The 17,234-nt window shown below is 43.0% G+C and overlaps 1 protein-coding gene across 10 annotated transcripts in view; it reads right to left on the bottom strand.

Annotated features, from left to right (window-relative positions):
• The window catches only part of LOC109893032 (peripheral-type benzodiazepine receptor-associated protein 1), a 176,905-nt gene that overhangs the window by 80,137 nt on the left and 79,534 nt on the right, over positions 1-17,234 (bottom strand). For all 10 annotated transcript variants that reach the window (XM_031827006.1, XM_031827005.1, XM_020486026.2 and 7 more), the window contains exons 2-3: positions 15,495-15,602; positions 4,663-4,791 (exon numbers count right to left, since the gene is read on the bottom strand). In XM_031827006.1, the coding sequence (XP_031682866.1) occupies positions 4,663-4,791; positions 15,495-15,602 (237 nt within the window). The remainder of the gene's footprint in view (positions 1-4,662; positions 4,792-15,494; positions 15,603-17,234) is intronic.

Here is a 17,234-nt window from a genome sequence, read left to right as displayed (position 1 = left end):
ATGGAGGAGTTTTGGTTCCTGACTCAAAGGGATACTGTGCCGTCTCCCTCCGAGCATTATAACTCATGGTACGCTGATTTAGTGCTCTCGTCTGCATTAAAAACAAATATCGATCCAGTTTGGATGTGACAGGAGAGATGAGGTGCCCACTGTCAACCACACCCCCTGACTTTGATCATCTCCAATGCGACCTGCATCAAGCACACCTATCTCATTAATGTTGGTGAGATGATTTATCTTATGTCAGATTACTTTGCAATTGACTGCCATAGCACCAATTTAAAAAGTCAACATGGGCTGTTAATGACAATTGTTTTACACATGGTTTGGGTCTAAATAATTTTCAGATATCAAAATGGGGTCGTGGGCCAATAAAGTTAGGGAACCCCTGCAGAGGTGTGAAATAGACCTTGGTTAAAATAGTATTTATTTTCTTTCAAATACCATACCTGTATTTGAATGAAATGTAGCTGGCAGGCAGGCTCAAGCATAGGCACAGCTCAAAGTATTTGAAAGAAAACAACTATTATTTGAAATCAGGTCAGCAGAGCAGTGGGAAGAGGTTTAAGCCATGCAGGAAGGCACTAGCTATTCCTGTAAATGGTAATAGGCAGTGTGTGTACCACTTTGAGGTTGGCCGCTTAGGAAATGGCACCGACTACTTACGAGTTCTAACCTGACTGCGTAATTTAGTGACTTTTTTTGTGTTTATCTTTACTTTTTGTTGTACATAAAGTTCATACTATTATCACAGACTGGATATACCAAACATTAGGAACACCCTTTTTGCCCTCAGTACAGACTCAATTCTTCGGGGCATGGACTTGAAAGCGTTCCACAGGGATGCTGGCCCCCCATGTTGACTCCAATGATTCCCATAGTTGTGTCAAGTTGCCTGGATGTCCTTTGGGTGGTGGACCATTCTTGATACACACAGGAAACTGTTGAGCGTGAAAAACCCAGCAGTCTTGCAGTTTGACACAAACTGGTACGCCTGGCACCTACTACCATACCCTGTTCAAAGGCACTTAAATCTTTTGTCTTGCCCATTCACCATCTGAATTGAACACATACACAATCCATGTCTAAATTGTCTCAAGGCTTAAAAATCCATATTTAACCTGCCTTCTCCCTTCATCTATAATGATTGAAGTGGATTTAACAAGTGACATCAATAAGGAATCATAGCTTTCACCTGGTTATTCTATGTCATGGAAAGAGCGGGTGTTCTTAATGTTTTCTGTACTCAGTGTACGACCGCCAATCACTTCTGGACAGATCAACAGTTACTAACCTCAATTTCGACTTCAAATCCGACTTCATCTCACACTCACCTGTTCCCTTGTTCATACCGGAACCAATTCCTTTGTTTCATGGGCTACCAAAATGCCACGGGCGTAGATGGGGTAGACGAGCGGCATCCTGGTGAGAGAAAATCGACCGGCACTCCCTTCCATCCTATTGGCAAATGGCCAGTCACTAGAGAATAAGATGGACGAGCTTTGTTCGAGAGTCTCCTATCAGAGAGACTTAAAAAGCTGCAATATTATATCCTTATATTATACCTTGAACTCAGTGGTTTCCCCATGCAGCAGCACGATCAGACGGCCACGGGTATGTCCTGAGGCCGCCTTGTTAATAAACAACAACTGGTGCGCTGCTTCCAGTGTGAATGAAATCTCAAGCTTTTGCTCACCTGATATAGAAAACCTCATGGTAAGAGCGCCAACACCACTTTGACACTCAACAAAAATGTATGGGGCCATAAACAAACAAGAAACCGGAGACTTTAATGCGGGTAGACATAAAACCTCACTTCTTCTGCTCTAAAGACAGAAGTAAATCATCAACAGAATGGCTTGAACAGAAGAAAATACGCCTTCTGGAGTGGCCCAGTCAGTCCTGACCTCAACCCGATTTAGATGCTGTGGCATGACCTCAAGAGAGCAGTTCACACCAGACATCCCAAGAATATTGTGGAGTAGAAAGTTTTGTAAAGAGGAATGGTCCAAAATTCCTCCTGACCTTTGTGCAGGTCTGATGCGCAACTACAGAAAACGTTTGGTTGAGGTTATTGCTGCCAAAGGAGGGTCAACCTGTTATTAAAATCCAAGGGTTCACATACTTTTTCAACCTGCACTGTGAATGTTTACACGGTGTGTTCAATAAAAATATCAACAATTATAATTGTTTGTGTGTTATTAGTTTAAGCAGACTGTGTTTGTCTACTGTTGTGACTTCGATGAAGATCAGATGAAATTGTATGACAAATTTATTCAGAAATCCAGGTAATTCTAAAGGGTTCACATACTTTTTCTTCCACTGTAAATGTGTTTCATGCTCGATTCTAGAAATATAACACTGAGTCTTGCGTGAAAGCCCCTGTTGTTTTGGATGACTGTGTGATCTGGCTATTCATGGCCGATGTGAGTAAAACTTTGAAACATGTTAAAGCTCGCAAGGTCGCCAGGCCAGACGGAATACCAGGGCGCGTTCTCAAAGCATGCGTAGACCAGCTGGCAAGTATCTTCACTGACATTTTCAAGGTCTCCTTGTTACAGTCTGTAATCCCAACATGTTTCAAGCTGACCACCATTGTCCCTGTTCCCAAGAACTCCAAGGTAACCTGTCTAAATTACTATAGCCCTATAGCATTCACATCTGTAATGATGAAGTGCTTTGAAAGGCTGGTCATGACACACATCAATACCATCAACCCAGACACCCTGGATCCATTCCAATTTGCATACTGCCCCAACAGATCCACAGATGATGCAATCTCTATTGCACTTCACACGGCCCTCTCCCACCTGGACAAGAGGGGAAATAACTATGTGAGAACGTGGTTCATAGACTACAGCTCAGTGTTCAACACCATAGTCCCCTCCAAGCTGTGGACCCTGGGACTGAACACCTCCCTCTGCAACTGGATACAGGACTTCCTGACGGGCTGGCCCGAAGTGGTGAGGGTAGGCAACCTGCCACGCTGACCCTCAACACGGGGGGGGGGCCCTCGGGGATGTGTGTTTAGTCCCCTCCTGTACTCCCTGTTCACCCACGACTCCAACACTACCATCAAGTTTGCTGACGACACAACGGGGGTAGGCCTATGGTGGCGAAATTACAAGATTGTTATAATACTGTTATTTCATTTTTCTTAGACGTAACAGAATAGGGTTAGAACTCTCATGTGTCTGTGTTAACACTGACAGTAGATTTACGATGCCTTAGGTGATAAACCTAACAAGCCATGTTCCATTAATGTGAGGGAGATGGCTCAGCTTGAGAGGAACCTCATTTTGGGAGCCAAGCCCTGTTTCCCTTTACATTGAGAACAGTCTTCACAGCAGATACTGTCTGCTGTGAATGATTCATTTCTTTCGTACAACTCCTAACCTTTTGACCCAATCCACACATCTGCTGTTTGTCGTGTATTCATAAAGAGCTATAAAGAGCTGTAACTCAGTGATCACCACCAGGGTGGTTACCTACCAACTCCAATTAAATAATAAAGTTCAATTGTTTTGAAGAAATCTAAATGTCTCTCCTTTGATTATAATTCCACCACATGCCTGATCACCGACGGCGATGAGACAGACTACAGGGAGGAGGTCAGAGTCTTAGCAGTGTGGTGCCAGGGAAACAACATCTCCATCAACGTCAGTAAGACCAAGGAGCTGATGGTGGACTACAGGAGAAAGAGCAGAGAGCACGTCCCCCATCCACATTGACAGGGCTGTAGTGAAGCGGATCGAGAGCTTCAAGTTTCCTTGTCGTCCAAATCACTAAGGACTTAACATGGTCCACAGACACCCGCACGGTTGTGAAGAGGGCACGGCAACGCCTCTTCCCCGCCAGGAGGCTGAAAAGATTTGGCACGGGCCTTTGGATACTCAAAAGTTCTACAGCTGCACCATTGAGAGCATCCTGACTGGCTGCATGGCCACTTGGTACGGCAAATGCACCCTTGACAGCAAAGTGCTTCAGAGGGTGGTGCAGACAGCTCAGTACATCACTGTGGCCAAGCTCCCTGCCATCCAGGACCTCTATATCAGGCGGTGTCAGAGGAAAGCCCAAAAAATTGCCAAAGACTCCAGCCACCCAAGCCATAGACTGTTCACTCTCCTACCATCTGGCAAATGGTACGGGAGCATCGGCTCATGGACCAACAGGCTCCGAGACAGCACAGGCTCATAGCAAAGGGTCTGAATACTTATGTAAATAAGGTATTTCTGTTTTTTATTTTTAATACATTTGCAAATATTTCACTTGATCATTATGGGGTATTGGGTGTAGATCGATGAGGAACATGTTTTATTTAAGCCATTTTAGAATAAGGCTGTAAAGTAACAAAATGTGGAAAAAGTCTAGGGGTCTGAATACTTTCTGAATGCACTGTCCATATCTACATCAAATACATAGTACCCCTGCAAATTGATCTATTACCTGTACTACATGTACATAGCTCCATTCTTGTCTATATTATTCCTTGTGTTACTATTTATTTATTTTACTGGGAAGAGCTCCTAAACAAGCATTTCATATTTCTTCTAAATTGTTGTATTCAGCACGTGACAAATAACATTTGATTTGAAATGAGTATGACAACCCTGCAGTAAGGCAATAGCTATATCTGAAAACAGTGATAGGCTTGTAGTTTACCACTTTGAGGTTGGCCTCCTGTAGTTTGCGTGCCCTGTCCTCCAGTCTCTTAGCGATGACAGCCAGCTCTGTGTTCTTCCTCCTCAGACGCCTCACCTTCTCCTCAGTCTCTGGGACACTGCTCTTCCTCTGCAGAGAGATAGAGGGAGAGACATATTTAAAAACTTCCTCCACAAGCCTGCAGCTCTGACACAGCCAGAACAGGACAGGCATGGTGAGGACTGGACCAAAATAACACAGTAGAGGACTCAAAAAGACAAAGACAAACTTTTGTAACCCCGGTTCTCTGATAATATGAGTGTGTCACTATGGGGATTCGTTCCAGGCAGATCACAACACGAAGAACCAATCACATAACATCTTTAGGAGACAGACAGATCGAGAGGCGAATGAGGTGAGCCCCTCCCTCCTTATAAGATGGCACTCGCCTGTCATTCTCAAGCATGCCTTTCTTCCTTGCTCTCTGCGAGTAGGGAAATGCGGTGATACATCTCACTCATGATCAGAGGACCAGGGTTACGAAAGTAACAATGAGTTCTCTTCAAATTCTTGTTTCAATGTATCACTATGGGGATATGGCCAACTCCCGTAACGTAGACATGCTCTCCGAAGCTAGGGTAACCCCAACAGCATCACCCCTCAGAGGCTCCGACACAGTACACGTCAACAAAGGTGCAGTGACGCCCAGTCGGTAAAAAGCTCAAACGTACGAGGGGTGGCCCAACATGTTGCATCGCAAACATATTGTAAAGAGATGCCTTTGAACAGTACCATAGAGGTGGCCATACCTCTGGTGGAATGAGCCCTCAGGCCCTCCGGGGGCTGTAAAACCCTTGCTATTATAAGCCAATATAATAGCCTCCAGTATCCAATGGGATAGCTGTTAACTTCTTGACGCACCCATCACGTTAGCGAGATCATTTTCATCAACACCCGCTGAATTGCAGAGCGCCAAATTAAAATACAAAAAATATTAAATTTTCATTAAATCACAAGTGCAATATAGCAAAACACAGCTTAGCTTGTGGTTAATCCACCTGGCGTGTCAGATTTCAATACAGCTTTTTGGTGAAAACATAACAAGCGTTTTGTCTCTCAGTAGACAAAATATTCTAAACAGCTAGCAGCCAAGTAGATTAGTCACAAAAGTCAGAAAAGCAATATATTAAATCGCTTACCTTTGATGATTTTCGGATGTTTGCACTCACGAGACTCCCAGTTACACAATAACTGTTCCTTTTGTTATTTTTATATCCAAAATACCTTGGCGCGTTATGTTCAGAAATCCACAGGCTCGAGCTAAAAATGGGGAGGACGGGTTTATAGTAATGGCTGGAACGTAATGAATTGAATTGTCTCAAACACATTAAACATCTGGTTTCCATGTGTTTGATACCATTCCATTCACTCTGTTCCATCCATTATTATGAGCCATCCTCCCCTCACCAGCCTCCTCTGTGTGATTTGTGGGTTTGCAGACATCTCCATATTCCCCCAATCCCCACACCCCCGCCACTCAGCTTGTGGACTCTCCCAGTGGGGGAGTTCCCATGGTTAGGGGGGTCAGACCACCACGGTGTAGAGGGGAGACCCGAGACCCCTGTCTTCCTCTGATCCGGTTCCCAGCAGTCTCTACACAGCTACACACATGTTGAAAAGGTCAGGGATAGACTACAGAGCACCAGCCATTACACTGCTATGTCTCAAGCCCCTCTGCTTCTCTCTTGCTTCTATACTGGAAGTCCCCCTGTTTCGTGTGACCGACATCACAGACGAAAATTCCAAATAGTATCCGTAATGTCCACAGAAACATGTCAAACGTTTTTATAATCAATCCTCGGGTTGTTTTTAAAATATATAATCAATAATATATCAACCGGGATTGTAGCTTTTTCAATAGGAGAGGGAGAGACAATGGCTGCCCCACTCTGTTGCGCAAGCAAAACTCTGCGAACACCCAGCTATCCACTGACGCGATGTGATCTTTCTCGCTCATTTTTCAAAATAAAAGCCTGAAACTATGTCTAAAGACTGTTGACACCTTGAGGAAGCCATAGGAAAATAAATCTGGTTGATATCCCTTTAAATGGAGGCAGGGCATTCAATGGAACAGAGAGCTTTCAGGAAACACAGCACTTCCGTGTTGGATTTTCCTCAGGTTTTCGCCTGCAATATCAGTTCTGTCATACTCACAGACAATATTTTGACAGTTTTGGAAACTTTAGAGTGTTTTCTATCCTAATCTGACAATTATATGCATATTCTAGTTTCTGGGCCTGAGAAATAGGCTGTTTCAAATGGGTACGTTTTTTTGTTGTTGCCAAAAACAAAAAATCCTGCCCCCTACACTCAAGAAGTTAACGAGAGAGGGGGTCCACTTGCATGGAGGTGCCCAAGAAATGAAATAGTTGTTGCTATTGCGTAAAGCTCTCATTCTGTCCAAGTAAATGTGCAAAGCATGTACTGGACATAACAGTGGAGACGCTCTTCTTTCGTAGAGGTGGTGGGTGTAAAACCACAAGCTCTAAGGTGAGACAAAATATGAATGGCCTTAGGCATGAAGACGGGGTTAGGTAAGAAGGTTACGTTGGATAACCTGGGGCAAACTATAGGCAAGAATGGTGGACTGACAGTGCGTGCAGCTCACTCACTCGCTTCGCAGACGGAAGGGCAATTAGAAAAGCGGTTTGAAAGAAAGATATTACATCTCCATGCTTTTCAACGGCTCAAAAAAAGGCTGCTGTGAAAGGCCTCAAGCACAATAGTCAGGTCCCATGACAGGACTAAAGGCTTGGAAACGGTTAAGTAAAACGATATGAAGGAGAGATATTTCATCTCCATAACTCCAGTGGCTCAAAAAGGCTGATGTGAAATAGCCTCAAGCACAATAGACCACTCTAAAGACGGAGCTAAGGGCTTGGATATTGGGTGTAGGCGATGCGCTCCCTTCATAAAACGACATAACAGAGGAAGCTCCTACTGTCTTATTGCCGAAGCCTATATGACAGGCCAAGATAGAGGCTAAACAGACTTTAACAGCAGAGAAAACTTTCCCTGCAAGAAGCATAAAACCTCAGATACAGAGCATTGGTAAGGAATGATCTATTCTTGGTCACACCACTTATCAAAAACGAGCTACTTGTTACCACACAATGAGCATGTAGAAGGGACTCACTCCAGCACTCTGGAGATCGCAAGGACCCAGAGTGGAAAGCGTGTCGTACTCTGTTTAAACAGTGGAGAAAGCCTTCCCTCTGTTAGATACAATATACTTTATTTCCACAAAACCAAGGTTGGTGGTATTTGTTTACAGTGCAGCATGGTAGCTTTGAAGTGCAACTTCAGAAAGTATTCACTCTCAGTCGAGCAGTGAATTTCAAACACAGATTCAACCACAAAAACCAGGGATGTTTTCCAATGCCTCACAAAGAAGGGCACCTATTGGTAGATGGGTAAAAAAAAACACTGATTTAAAATATTCCTTTGAGCATGGAGAAGTTATTAATTACGATTTGGATGGAGTATCAATACACCCAGTGACTACAAAGCTACAGGTGTCCTACCTAACTCAGTTGCCGGAGAGGAAGGAAACCGCTCAGGGTTTTCACCATGAGGCCAATGGCGACTTTAAGACAGTTTAATGGCTGTGAAAAGAGACAACTGAGGATCAAATCAAATCAAATTTTATTTGTCACATGCCCCGGATACAACAGACGTTGTAGCTGTTAAGGAACCTTTTGGACTTAGACTTGGCCCTCCGATACCGCTTGCCGTGCGGTAGCAGAGAGAACAGTTTATGACTTGGGTGACTGGAGCCTTTGACAATTTTTGGGGTCTTCCTCTGACACCGCCTGGTATAGAGGTCCTGGATGGCAGGAAGCTTGGCCCCAGTGATGTACTGGACCGTACGCATTACCCTCTGCAATACCAGGTGGTGATGCAACCGGTCAAGATGCTCTCGATGGTACAGCTGTAGAACCTTTTGAGGATATCAGGACCCATGCCAAATCCTTTCAGTCTCCTGAGTAGGTGTTGTCATTCCCTCTTCACAACTGTCTTGGTGTGTTTGGACCATGATAATCTGTTGGTGATGTGGACAGCAAGGAACTTGAAGCTCTCGACCCGCTGCACTACAGCCCCGTCCATATGAATGGGGGCATGTTCGGGCCTCTTTTTCCTGACCTCCCTATAGGCTGTCTCATCTTTGTCGTTGATCAGGCCTACCACCGTTGTGTCGTCAGCAAACTTAATGATGGTGTTGGAGTCGTGCTTGGCCATGCAGTCGTGGGTGAACCGGGAGTACAGGAGGAGACTAAGCACGCACCCAGTGTTGAGGATCAGCGTGGCAGATGTGTTGTTGCCTACCCTTACCACCTGGGGGCGGCCGTCAGGAATTCCATGATCCATTTGCAGAGGGAGGTGTTTAGTCCCATAGGTGTTCCTTTTGTCCAGGTGGGAAAGGGCAGTGTGGAGTGCAATTGAGATTGGGTCATCTGTGGAAAGGTTGGGGCAGTATGCGAATTGGAGTGGGTCTAGGGTTTCCGGGATGATGGTGTTGATGTGAGCCATGACCAGCCTTTCAGAGCACTTCATGGCTACCGACCTGAGTGCCATGGGGTGGTAGTCATTTAGGCAGGTTATCTTCCCTTTCTTGGGCAAAGGGACTATGGTGGTCTGCTTGAAACATGTAGGTATTACAAACTTGGTCAGTGAGAGGTTGAAAATGTCAGTGAAGACACTTTCCAGTTGCTCGGAGTACACGTCCTGGTAATCCGGCTGGCCTTGTGAATGTTGACCTGTTTAAACGTCTTACTTACGTCTGCTACGATAATATTGAAATGGAAGGAGTATCAGACCACTGCAAATCTACCAAGACCTGGCCGTCCCTCTAAACTTTCAGCTCATACAAGGAGAAGACTGATCAGAGATGCAGCCAAGAGGCCCATGATCACTCTGGATGAACTGCAGAGATCTACAGCTGAGGTGGGAGACTCTGTCCATAGGACAACAATCAGTCGTATATTGCACAAATCTGGCCTTTATGGAAGAGTGGCAAGAAGAAAGCCATTTCTTAAAGATATCCATAAAAAGTGTAGTTTAAAGTTTGCCACAAGCCACCTGGGAGACACACCAAACATGTGGAAGAAGGTGCTCTGGTCAGATGAAACCAAAATGGAACTTTTTGGCAACAATGCAAAACGTTATGTTTGGCGTAAAAGCAACACAGCTCATCACCCTGAACACACTATCCCCACTGTCAAACATGGTGGTGGCAGCATCATGGTTTGGGCCTGCTTTTCTTCAGCAGGGACAGGGAAGATGGTTAAAATGGATGGGAAGATGGATGGAGCCAAATACAGGACCATTCTGTAAGAAACCTGATGGAGTCTGGGACGGAGATTTGTCTTCCAACAAGACAATGATCCAAAACTTAAAGCAAAATCTACAATGGAATGGTTCAAAAATAAACATATCCAGGTGTTAGAATGGCCAAGTCAAAGTCCAGACCTGAATCCAATTGAGAATCTGTGGAAAGAACTGAAAACTGCTGTTCACAAATGCTCTCCATCCAACCTCACTGAGCTCGAGCTGTTTTGCAAGGAGGAATGGGAAAAAATGTCAGTCTCTCGATGTGCAAAACTGATAGAGACATACCCCAAGCGACTCGCAGCAAAAGGTGGCGCTACAAAGTATTAACTTAAGGGGGCTGAATAATTTTGCACGCCCAATTTTTCAGTTTTTGATTTGTTAAAAAAGTTTGAAATATCCAATAAATGTCGTTCCACTTCATGATTGTGTCCCACTTGTTGTTGATTCTTCACAAAAAAATACAGTTTTATATCTTTATGTTTGAAGCCTGAAATGTGGCAAAAGGTCGCAAAGTTCAAGGGGGCCGAATACTTTCGCAAGGCACTGTATTACAGTTTTTAATGTCCCGTTGGTAGGAAAGCCTCGAACTGAGCTCATCCAGTTTATTCTCCAGTGATTGCACGTTGGCCAAACGAACGGTTGGTAGAGGCGGGTTACCCACTCACTGAAGAATTCTGACAAGGCACCCGGATCTGTGCCCCCTTTATCTCCGTCTTTTTTTCATGCGAATGATGGGAATTTGGGCCTGGTCCGGGAGCAACAGTACATCCTTCGCGTCAGACTCATTTAAAAAAAAATCTTCACCCAGTTTGGTATCCAGAAGCTATTTTCGGTCATAAGAGAAGGTAGCAGAAACATTATATACAAAGTAAGATACAAACAATGCGAAAAAACAAACAACATAGCACAATTGAGCCCGTAAAACATCAGCCACCTCCTACTGCGCCATTGTTACATCAACAACATTGCAGTTACTCCAATAACCTAAATGACAGAGTGAAAAGAAGGAAGAATATTCCAAAACATGCATACAGATTGCAATAAGGCACTAAAGAAAAACTGCAAAAAATGTGGCAAAGAAATTAACTTTATGTCCTGAATACAAAGCGTTATGTTTGGGGCAAATCCAACACAACACATCCCTCAGTACCACCCTTCATATTTTCAAGCATGATGGTGGCTCCATCATGTTATGGGTATGCTTGTCATCGGCAAGGACTAGGACGTTTTTAGGATAATAATCATTGGAAAAACAGGCAAAATCCTAAAGGATTTTTGGAGAAGAATTCACCTTTCAGTTGCTTACCAAGACATCATTGAATCTTCCTGAATGGCCTAGTTACAGTTTTGACTAAAATGTGCTTGAAAATCTATGGCAAGAAAATGGTTGTCTAGCAATGTTCAACACCCAACTTGACAGAGCTTGAAGATTAAAAAAAGAATAATATGCAAATGTTGTACAATCCAGATGTGCAAAGCTCTGAGAGACTTACTAAAAGTTTATTCTAACATGTATTGACTCAGGGCCATGAATACTTATGCAAATCAGATATTTCCATATTTAATTTTCAATACATTTGCAAAGATTTCTAAAAACGCATTTTCACTTTGTCCTTATGGGGTATTTATGTGTAAAAACATATAATCCATTTTTAAAATTCTGGCTGAAACAACTAAATGTGAAATAAGTCAAGGGGTATGACTACTTTCTGAAGGCACTGCACACCCATCTAGTATCAGGTCAGACCCTCCTTTGTCTCCAGAACAGTCTGAATTATTCGGGGCATGGACTCTACAAGGTGTTACAAACCTTCCACAGGGATGTTGGTCCATGCTGACACGATGGCATACCGCAGTTTCTGCAGACTGGACGGCGGTACAGTCATGCTGCGAAATGCCCATTCCATCTCATCCCAAAGATGCTCTATTGGGTTTGGTCAGCAATAATGTTCAGATATACTGTGTTTTTCAATCGTTGCTCAGTTGGTATCAAGGGACCTAACGTGTGCCAGGAAAACATTCCCCACACCAGAAAACCACTGCCACCAGCCGGTACTGTTGACACCAGTTAGGATGGGTCCATGGACTCATGCTGCTTACGCCAAATCCTGACTCGGACATCAGCATTATGCAACAGGAACTGAAATTCTTCGGACCAGGCAATTTTTCCCCCCACTCTTCAATTGTCCAGTGTTGGTGATTGTGTGCCCACTTGAGCCGTTTCTTCTTGCTTTTAACTGATTGGAGTGTAACCCGTTGTGGTCGTCTGCTGCAATAGTCCAAGTGACGAGTTGTGCCTTCCGAGATGCCGTTCTGCACTGCACCATTATTTGTCTGTTTGTGGCTCACCTGTTAGCTTGCACGATTCTTGCAATTCTACTTTGACCTCTCTCATCAATGAGCTGTTTTCGCCCACAGGACTGATGTTGACTGGATGGTTTTTGTTTGTCGCACAATTCTCGGTAAACGCTAGACACTGCCGAGCATGAAAAGCCCAGGAGATCGGCCATTTCTGAGATACTGGATTTGGTGTGCCTGGCACTGACAATCATACCATGCTAAAAGTCATTTATGTCACTCGTTTTGCCAAATCTAACGTTAAATCGAACAGTAACGGAATGCCTGTCTGCCTGCTTTATATAGCAAGCCACGGCAATGTGACTCACTGTCTGTAGGAGCAAATCATTTTCGTGAATGAGGTGAGTACATCTACTCCAGCCTTACCTCATACAACAAACATTCCCCCACATTCATTTAAATTTATACAGTGTGTACATTAACAAATTTGTGCCAAGCAACTAGAATAGCATCACCACAATTCATAGATATAAATATCAACAATCGATAAAGTCAATAACTCCATAAAGTGCGTGGTCCCTGGAGTAGCCATAGGGAGTTCAATGTTCTGACTGCTGGGGGGGAAAATAAATCAGGTTTGGTGGTTAATGACCTCTAGCACCTACCATGGGGTAGGGGCTGAAAAAGGTAATTAGATGGATGGGGGGGGGTTGTTGATTTTTTTTTTATTGCACATTTGGAGGAGAGCTTGATGTACAGAGAGCTCACAGAGGGAAGGTCTGTCAGTGATCTTTGAGGCTTTCGATACAACCCTCTCGTCTCTTCTTAGTGTGCCCTCAGCATATTTAAAAACCTTAACTGTGGTCTCCTGAGATGTAAACTGGTTCGTAAAGAGGGAGAAGAGCAGGGGGACAGCACGTAGCCCTGTGGCATTGTTTTAGGTGATTTGGGGACAGGGATGATGGTACTTTGAAGCAGTGTGGTACTGTACATTGGCATCAGGAAGTGTTAAAAATGTAAGTGAACAGGGCCAGTTGTTCAACAAAGTAGTGGAGCACAGCTGGTGCAAGTTGATCCGTCCCTTCGGCTTTCCTTATGCTTTGCTTTTTGAAAACAGTTCTCACCTCATCCTCCTGTATAGTGAATGGTGGTGGGAGACTGATCATTCCTTAACAATGCTCAAAAGGTCTACAAGAAGCATAAAACCTTGGATACAAAGCACAGGTAAGGAATGATCTGTATCTTGGTCACACCACTTCTCAAAAAACACACCATTTGTATTCATACAGCCAGCGTGTGAAAGGGACTAAGGCATTGGACACTAAATGACCTGAGTGGCAAGCCATTCATTCCCTCACGGACCACACCCATATTAAACATTTTGGTTACAAAAAGACTAAAATCACTAGGAATTCAGCAAAACAACCCTTAGGAAATCCCTTAGGAAATCTGTTAACCAAGTATTGCTACGAACAAAAATGAGACGTGATCCTGTCTCAATGTAATCAAGGTAAGAAATTAGTGTTATTTTCAAATACAATCTCTTTATGGGATTAGTTGTGGTCAGTTTGCAGTGTACAAATTATTATCATTAGCTTTTTTCCCTTTGCGCTGTTGTCTGTGCCTAACAATGTTTGTAACATGTTTATGCTTCTACCATGACTTTACTTTCATTAATCTGATGACTGTTATTTATCGAATCAACTAACTATGTTTAATTGTTACCCGATTAAATGAATCATGTAACAATGAACTAATTTAGAATTTGGGGCACCACGAGAGCGGTAAGGTATAGGGGGCAGCATTTTCCCTTTTGTATAAATAGCGTGCCCAATTTCAACTTCCTGCTACTCATGCCAATAATAGATATGCATATTATTAGTAGATTTTGATAGAAAACACTCTGAACTTTCTAAAACTGTTTGAATCATGTCTGTGAGTATAACAGAACTTATGTAGCAGGCAAAACCCCGAGGACTAACCATTCAGAATGTGTTTTTTTTTTTGAGGTCTCTGTCTGTTCAGTGTGTTCTCATTGGGAAACGATATTTCTTAGGAACTGGTTTTCAGTTCCTACTGCTTCCACTGGCTGTCACCAGTCTTTGGAATTTGGTTGAGGTTATTCCTTTGTGCAATGAAGAAGTACGGCCATCTAGGAACTGGGTAACACTGTTGAGAGTTGCGCAAGACTTGAAAAGTAGTGTTGGTTTTTTGTCTTCCTGTATTGAACACAGATAGACCCGTCTTCAATTTGATCGATTATTAACGTTTAAAAATACCTAAAGTTGTATTACAAAAGTAGTTTGAAATGTTTTGGCAAAGTTTACAGGCAACTTTTGAAATATTTTGTAGTGACGTTGCGCAAATTGGAAGCAGTTTTTTTCTGGATCTAACCCGCCAAATAAATTGACATTTTGGATATAAATGGACGGAATTAATCGAACAAAAGGACCAGTTGTGATGTTTATGGGACATATTGGAGTGCCAACAAAAGAAGCTCGTCAAAGGTAAGGCATGATTTATATTTTATTTATGCGTTTTGTGTAGCGCCTGCAGGGTTGAAATATGCTATTCTTTGTTTACTGTTGTGCTATCATCAGATAATAGCTTCTTACGCTTTCACGAAAGGCTTTTTTGAAATCTGACATGTTGGCTGGATTCACAACGAGTGTAGCTTTAATTGAGTATCTTACATGTGTGATTTAACGAAAGTTTGATTTTTATATCATTTTATTTGAATTTGCCGTGCTGCATTTTCCCTGGCGTCCCACATCCTAGAGAGGTTAAAGAGTTACCATCTCCGAATTAAACTCTAAAGGTCTTTACATGTTGTGTTTATATTTTTGGTCAGTATACATTAACGTATCATGAGAAAAATTGTAGTGAGGCAACAATTCCAAAACAGGAATTGATTCTCTCTCACTCCCTCTCAAAAACATCCACCATGGTCACATGACACATATCTGCGCTCTGATTGGAGGATTCCTAAAGATTGCCCACAAGGTGGCACTGCCGGTCAAAATGGCAAATTTTCAATGGAAAAAAGTTTCTGCAATATTGCCTTAAAGAATTGTGAGATTATCATCAACCTTAGTCTAGACGAGGCCTCTACCTAGCCCCTAATTCTTGTCCAGACCTCTACTCTAGTCCATGTAAACGCTCACCAGCAGGCCGTTCTCCTCTCTCAGGTTGGTGCAGGTCTTCTCCATCTCATCCAGAGCTTGCAGCAGCTCAGAGTTCTGACGCACCAAGAACCCATAGTCAGTGCCATTCTGGAACACAGAGATAGAACACACACATCAAGACCATGTACATGCTTCCACTCCACATTTAAAAGTCTTGCCAGGACATTACATTAAAGATGGAATCTGCATTAGGGAAAAAAAGTGTCACTGTCTGCCCCTAGTACCTTTGTTATTGTTTTGGTTTTGTGGACCGAACGGAGGTAAGGTGTGTCAAGCAGTGTGGCAAAAACATTGCAGTACATATTCTGCTGTTCTATCACGCATGTAATTACAGGGTGGCAGTGTAGCCTAGTGGTCAGAATGTTGGACTAATAACCGAAAGGTTGCAAGATCAAATCTCCGAGCTGACAAGGTACAAATCTGTCATTCTGCCCCTGAACAAGGCCGTTAACCCACTGTTCCTAGGCCATCGTTGAAAATAAGAATTTGTTCTTAACTGATTTGCCTAGTTAAATAAAGGTAACATTTTTAAAAATGTCCAAGGGAGAAAAAAACAACAGCGTTTGTTGTTTGCAGTAACGTCTTTGTTGTTGTAATATCCCAAAGGGACGTGGCAGTTTCATCATTAAGGATTCCAGCTTTAAGATACAATCTTCAATATTTAGTGCTGTTCAATGATTTCAGCTTTCTAGCAAACCAGTGGTGTGGCTGCCGTACATTTGGAGATTAGTCTTTTGGTCGCCTTGATGAATCTCTGCAGTGCAGTAGAGATTGCTTACTGCTTCCAGACCACTTTCTTATTACAGACCACATTCTCATGGTGTTGCGTCATTAACATTCAGCTGCTCCTGTCCTTCAGGGGAAACATTCTCCCACAGTCCCTCTTTCTTTCCATACTCCCACAGTCCCAAACAGCCTCCCAACTCTCCCTCCATAGCCCCTATATAGCCTCCCTCCTCTCACTGTTGTATTGTTTGTACTTTCAAACCAACGCTGCTGGTCATACAACTAACGCTGCTCTCAGGGTAGTGGGCGTTTTCATTAGAGAAGGCTCAATCAGCCCACCACACTGCAGCCTGCCTGGCTGGCACAGAACTCCTATAACCTGTTAGTGAGTCACACTCAGAGCACGGATAAGAAAGTAGAGACTAAAGAGAGATCACAAACGCATATCTGGCAATAGCCGTCACTAACACGGAGAGGCTGCTACCTACATACAGACTTGAAATCATTGGCCACTTGAATAAATATATCACTAGTCACTTTATAATATCTTTATTTACATATCTTGCATTACTCATCCCATATGTATATACTGTATTTTAATACCATCTATTGCATCTTGCCCATGCCGCTCAGTCATTGCTCATCCATATATTATTATATATTTTTTAACCTTTATTTAACTAGGCAAGTCAGTTAAGAACAAATTCTTATTTTCAATGACGGACTAGGAACAGTGGGTTAACTGCCTTGTTCAGGGGCAGAACGACAGATTTTTACCTTGTCAGCTCTGGGATTTGGTCTTGCAAACTTTCAGATACTAGTCCAACGCTCTAACCACTAGGCTACCTATACATTTATATGTATATATTCTTATTACATCCCTTTACTTAGCTGTGTGTATTAGGTAGTTGTTGTGGAATTGTTAGATTACTTGTTAGATATTACTGTACTGTCAGAACTAAAAGCACAAGCATTTCGCTACACTCACAATAA

Source organism: Oncorhynchus kisutch, linkage group LG6 (genome assembly GCF_002021735.2).
Source record: "Oncorhynchus kisutch isolate 150728-3 linkage group LG6, Okis_V2, whole genome shotgun sequence".
NCBI classification, from domain to species: domain Eukaryota; kingdom Metazoa; phylum Chordata; class Actinopteri; order Salmoniformes; family Salmonidae; genus Oncorhynchus; species Oncorhynchus kisutch.
The sequence above is the reverse complement of the archived record's forward strand: the minus strand, read 5'-3'. Positions and strand labels throughout refer to the sequence as shown.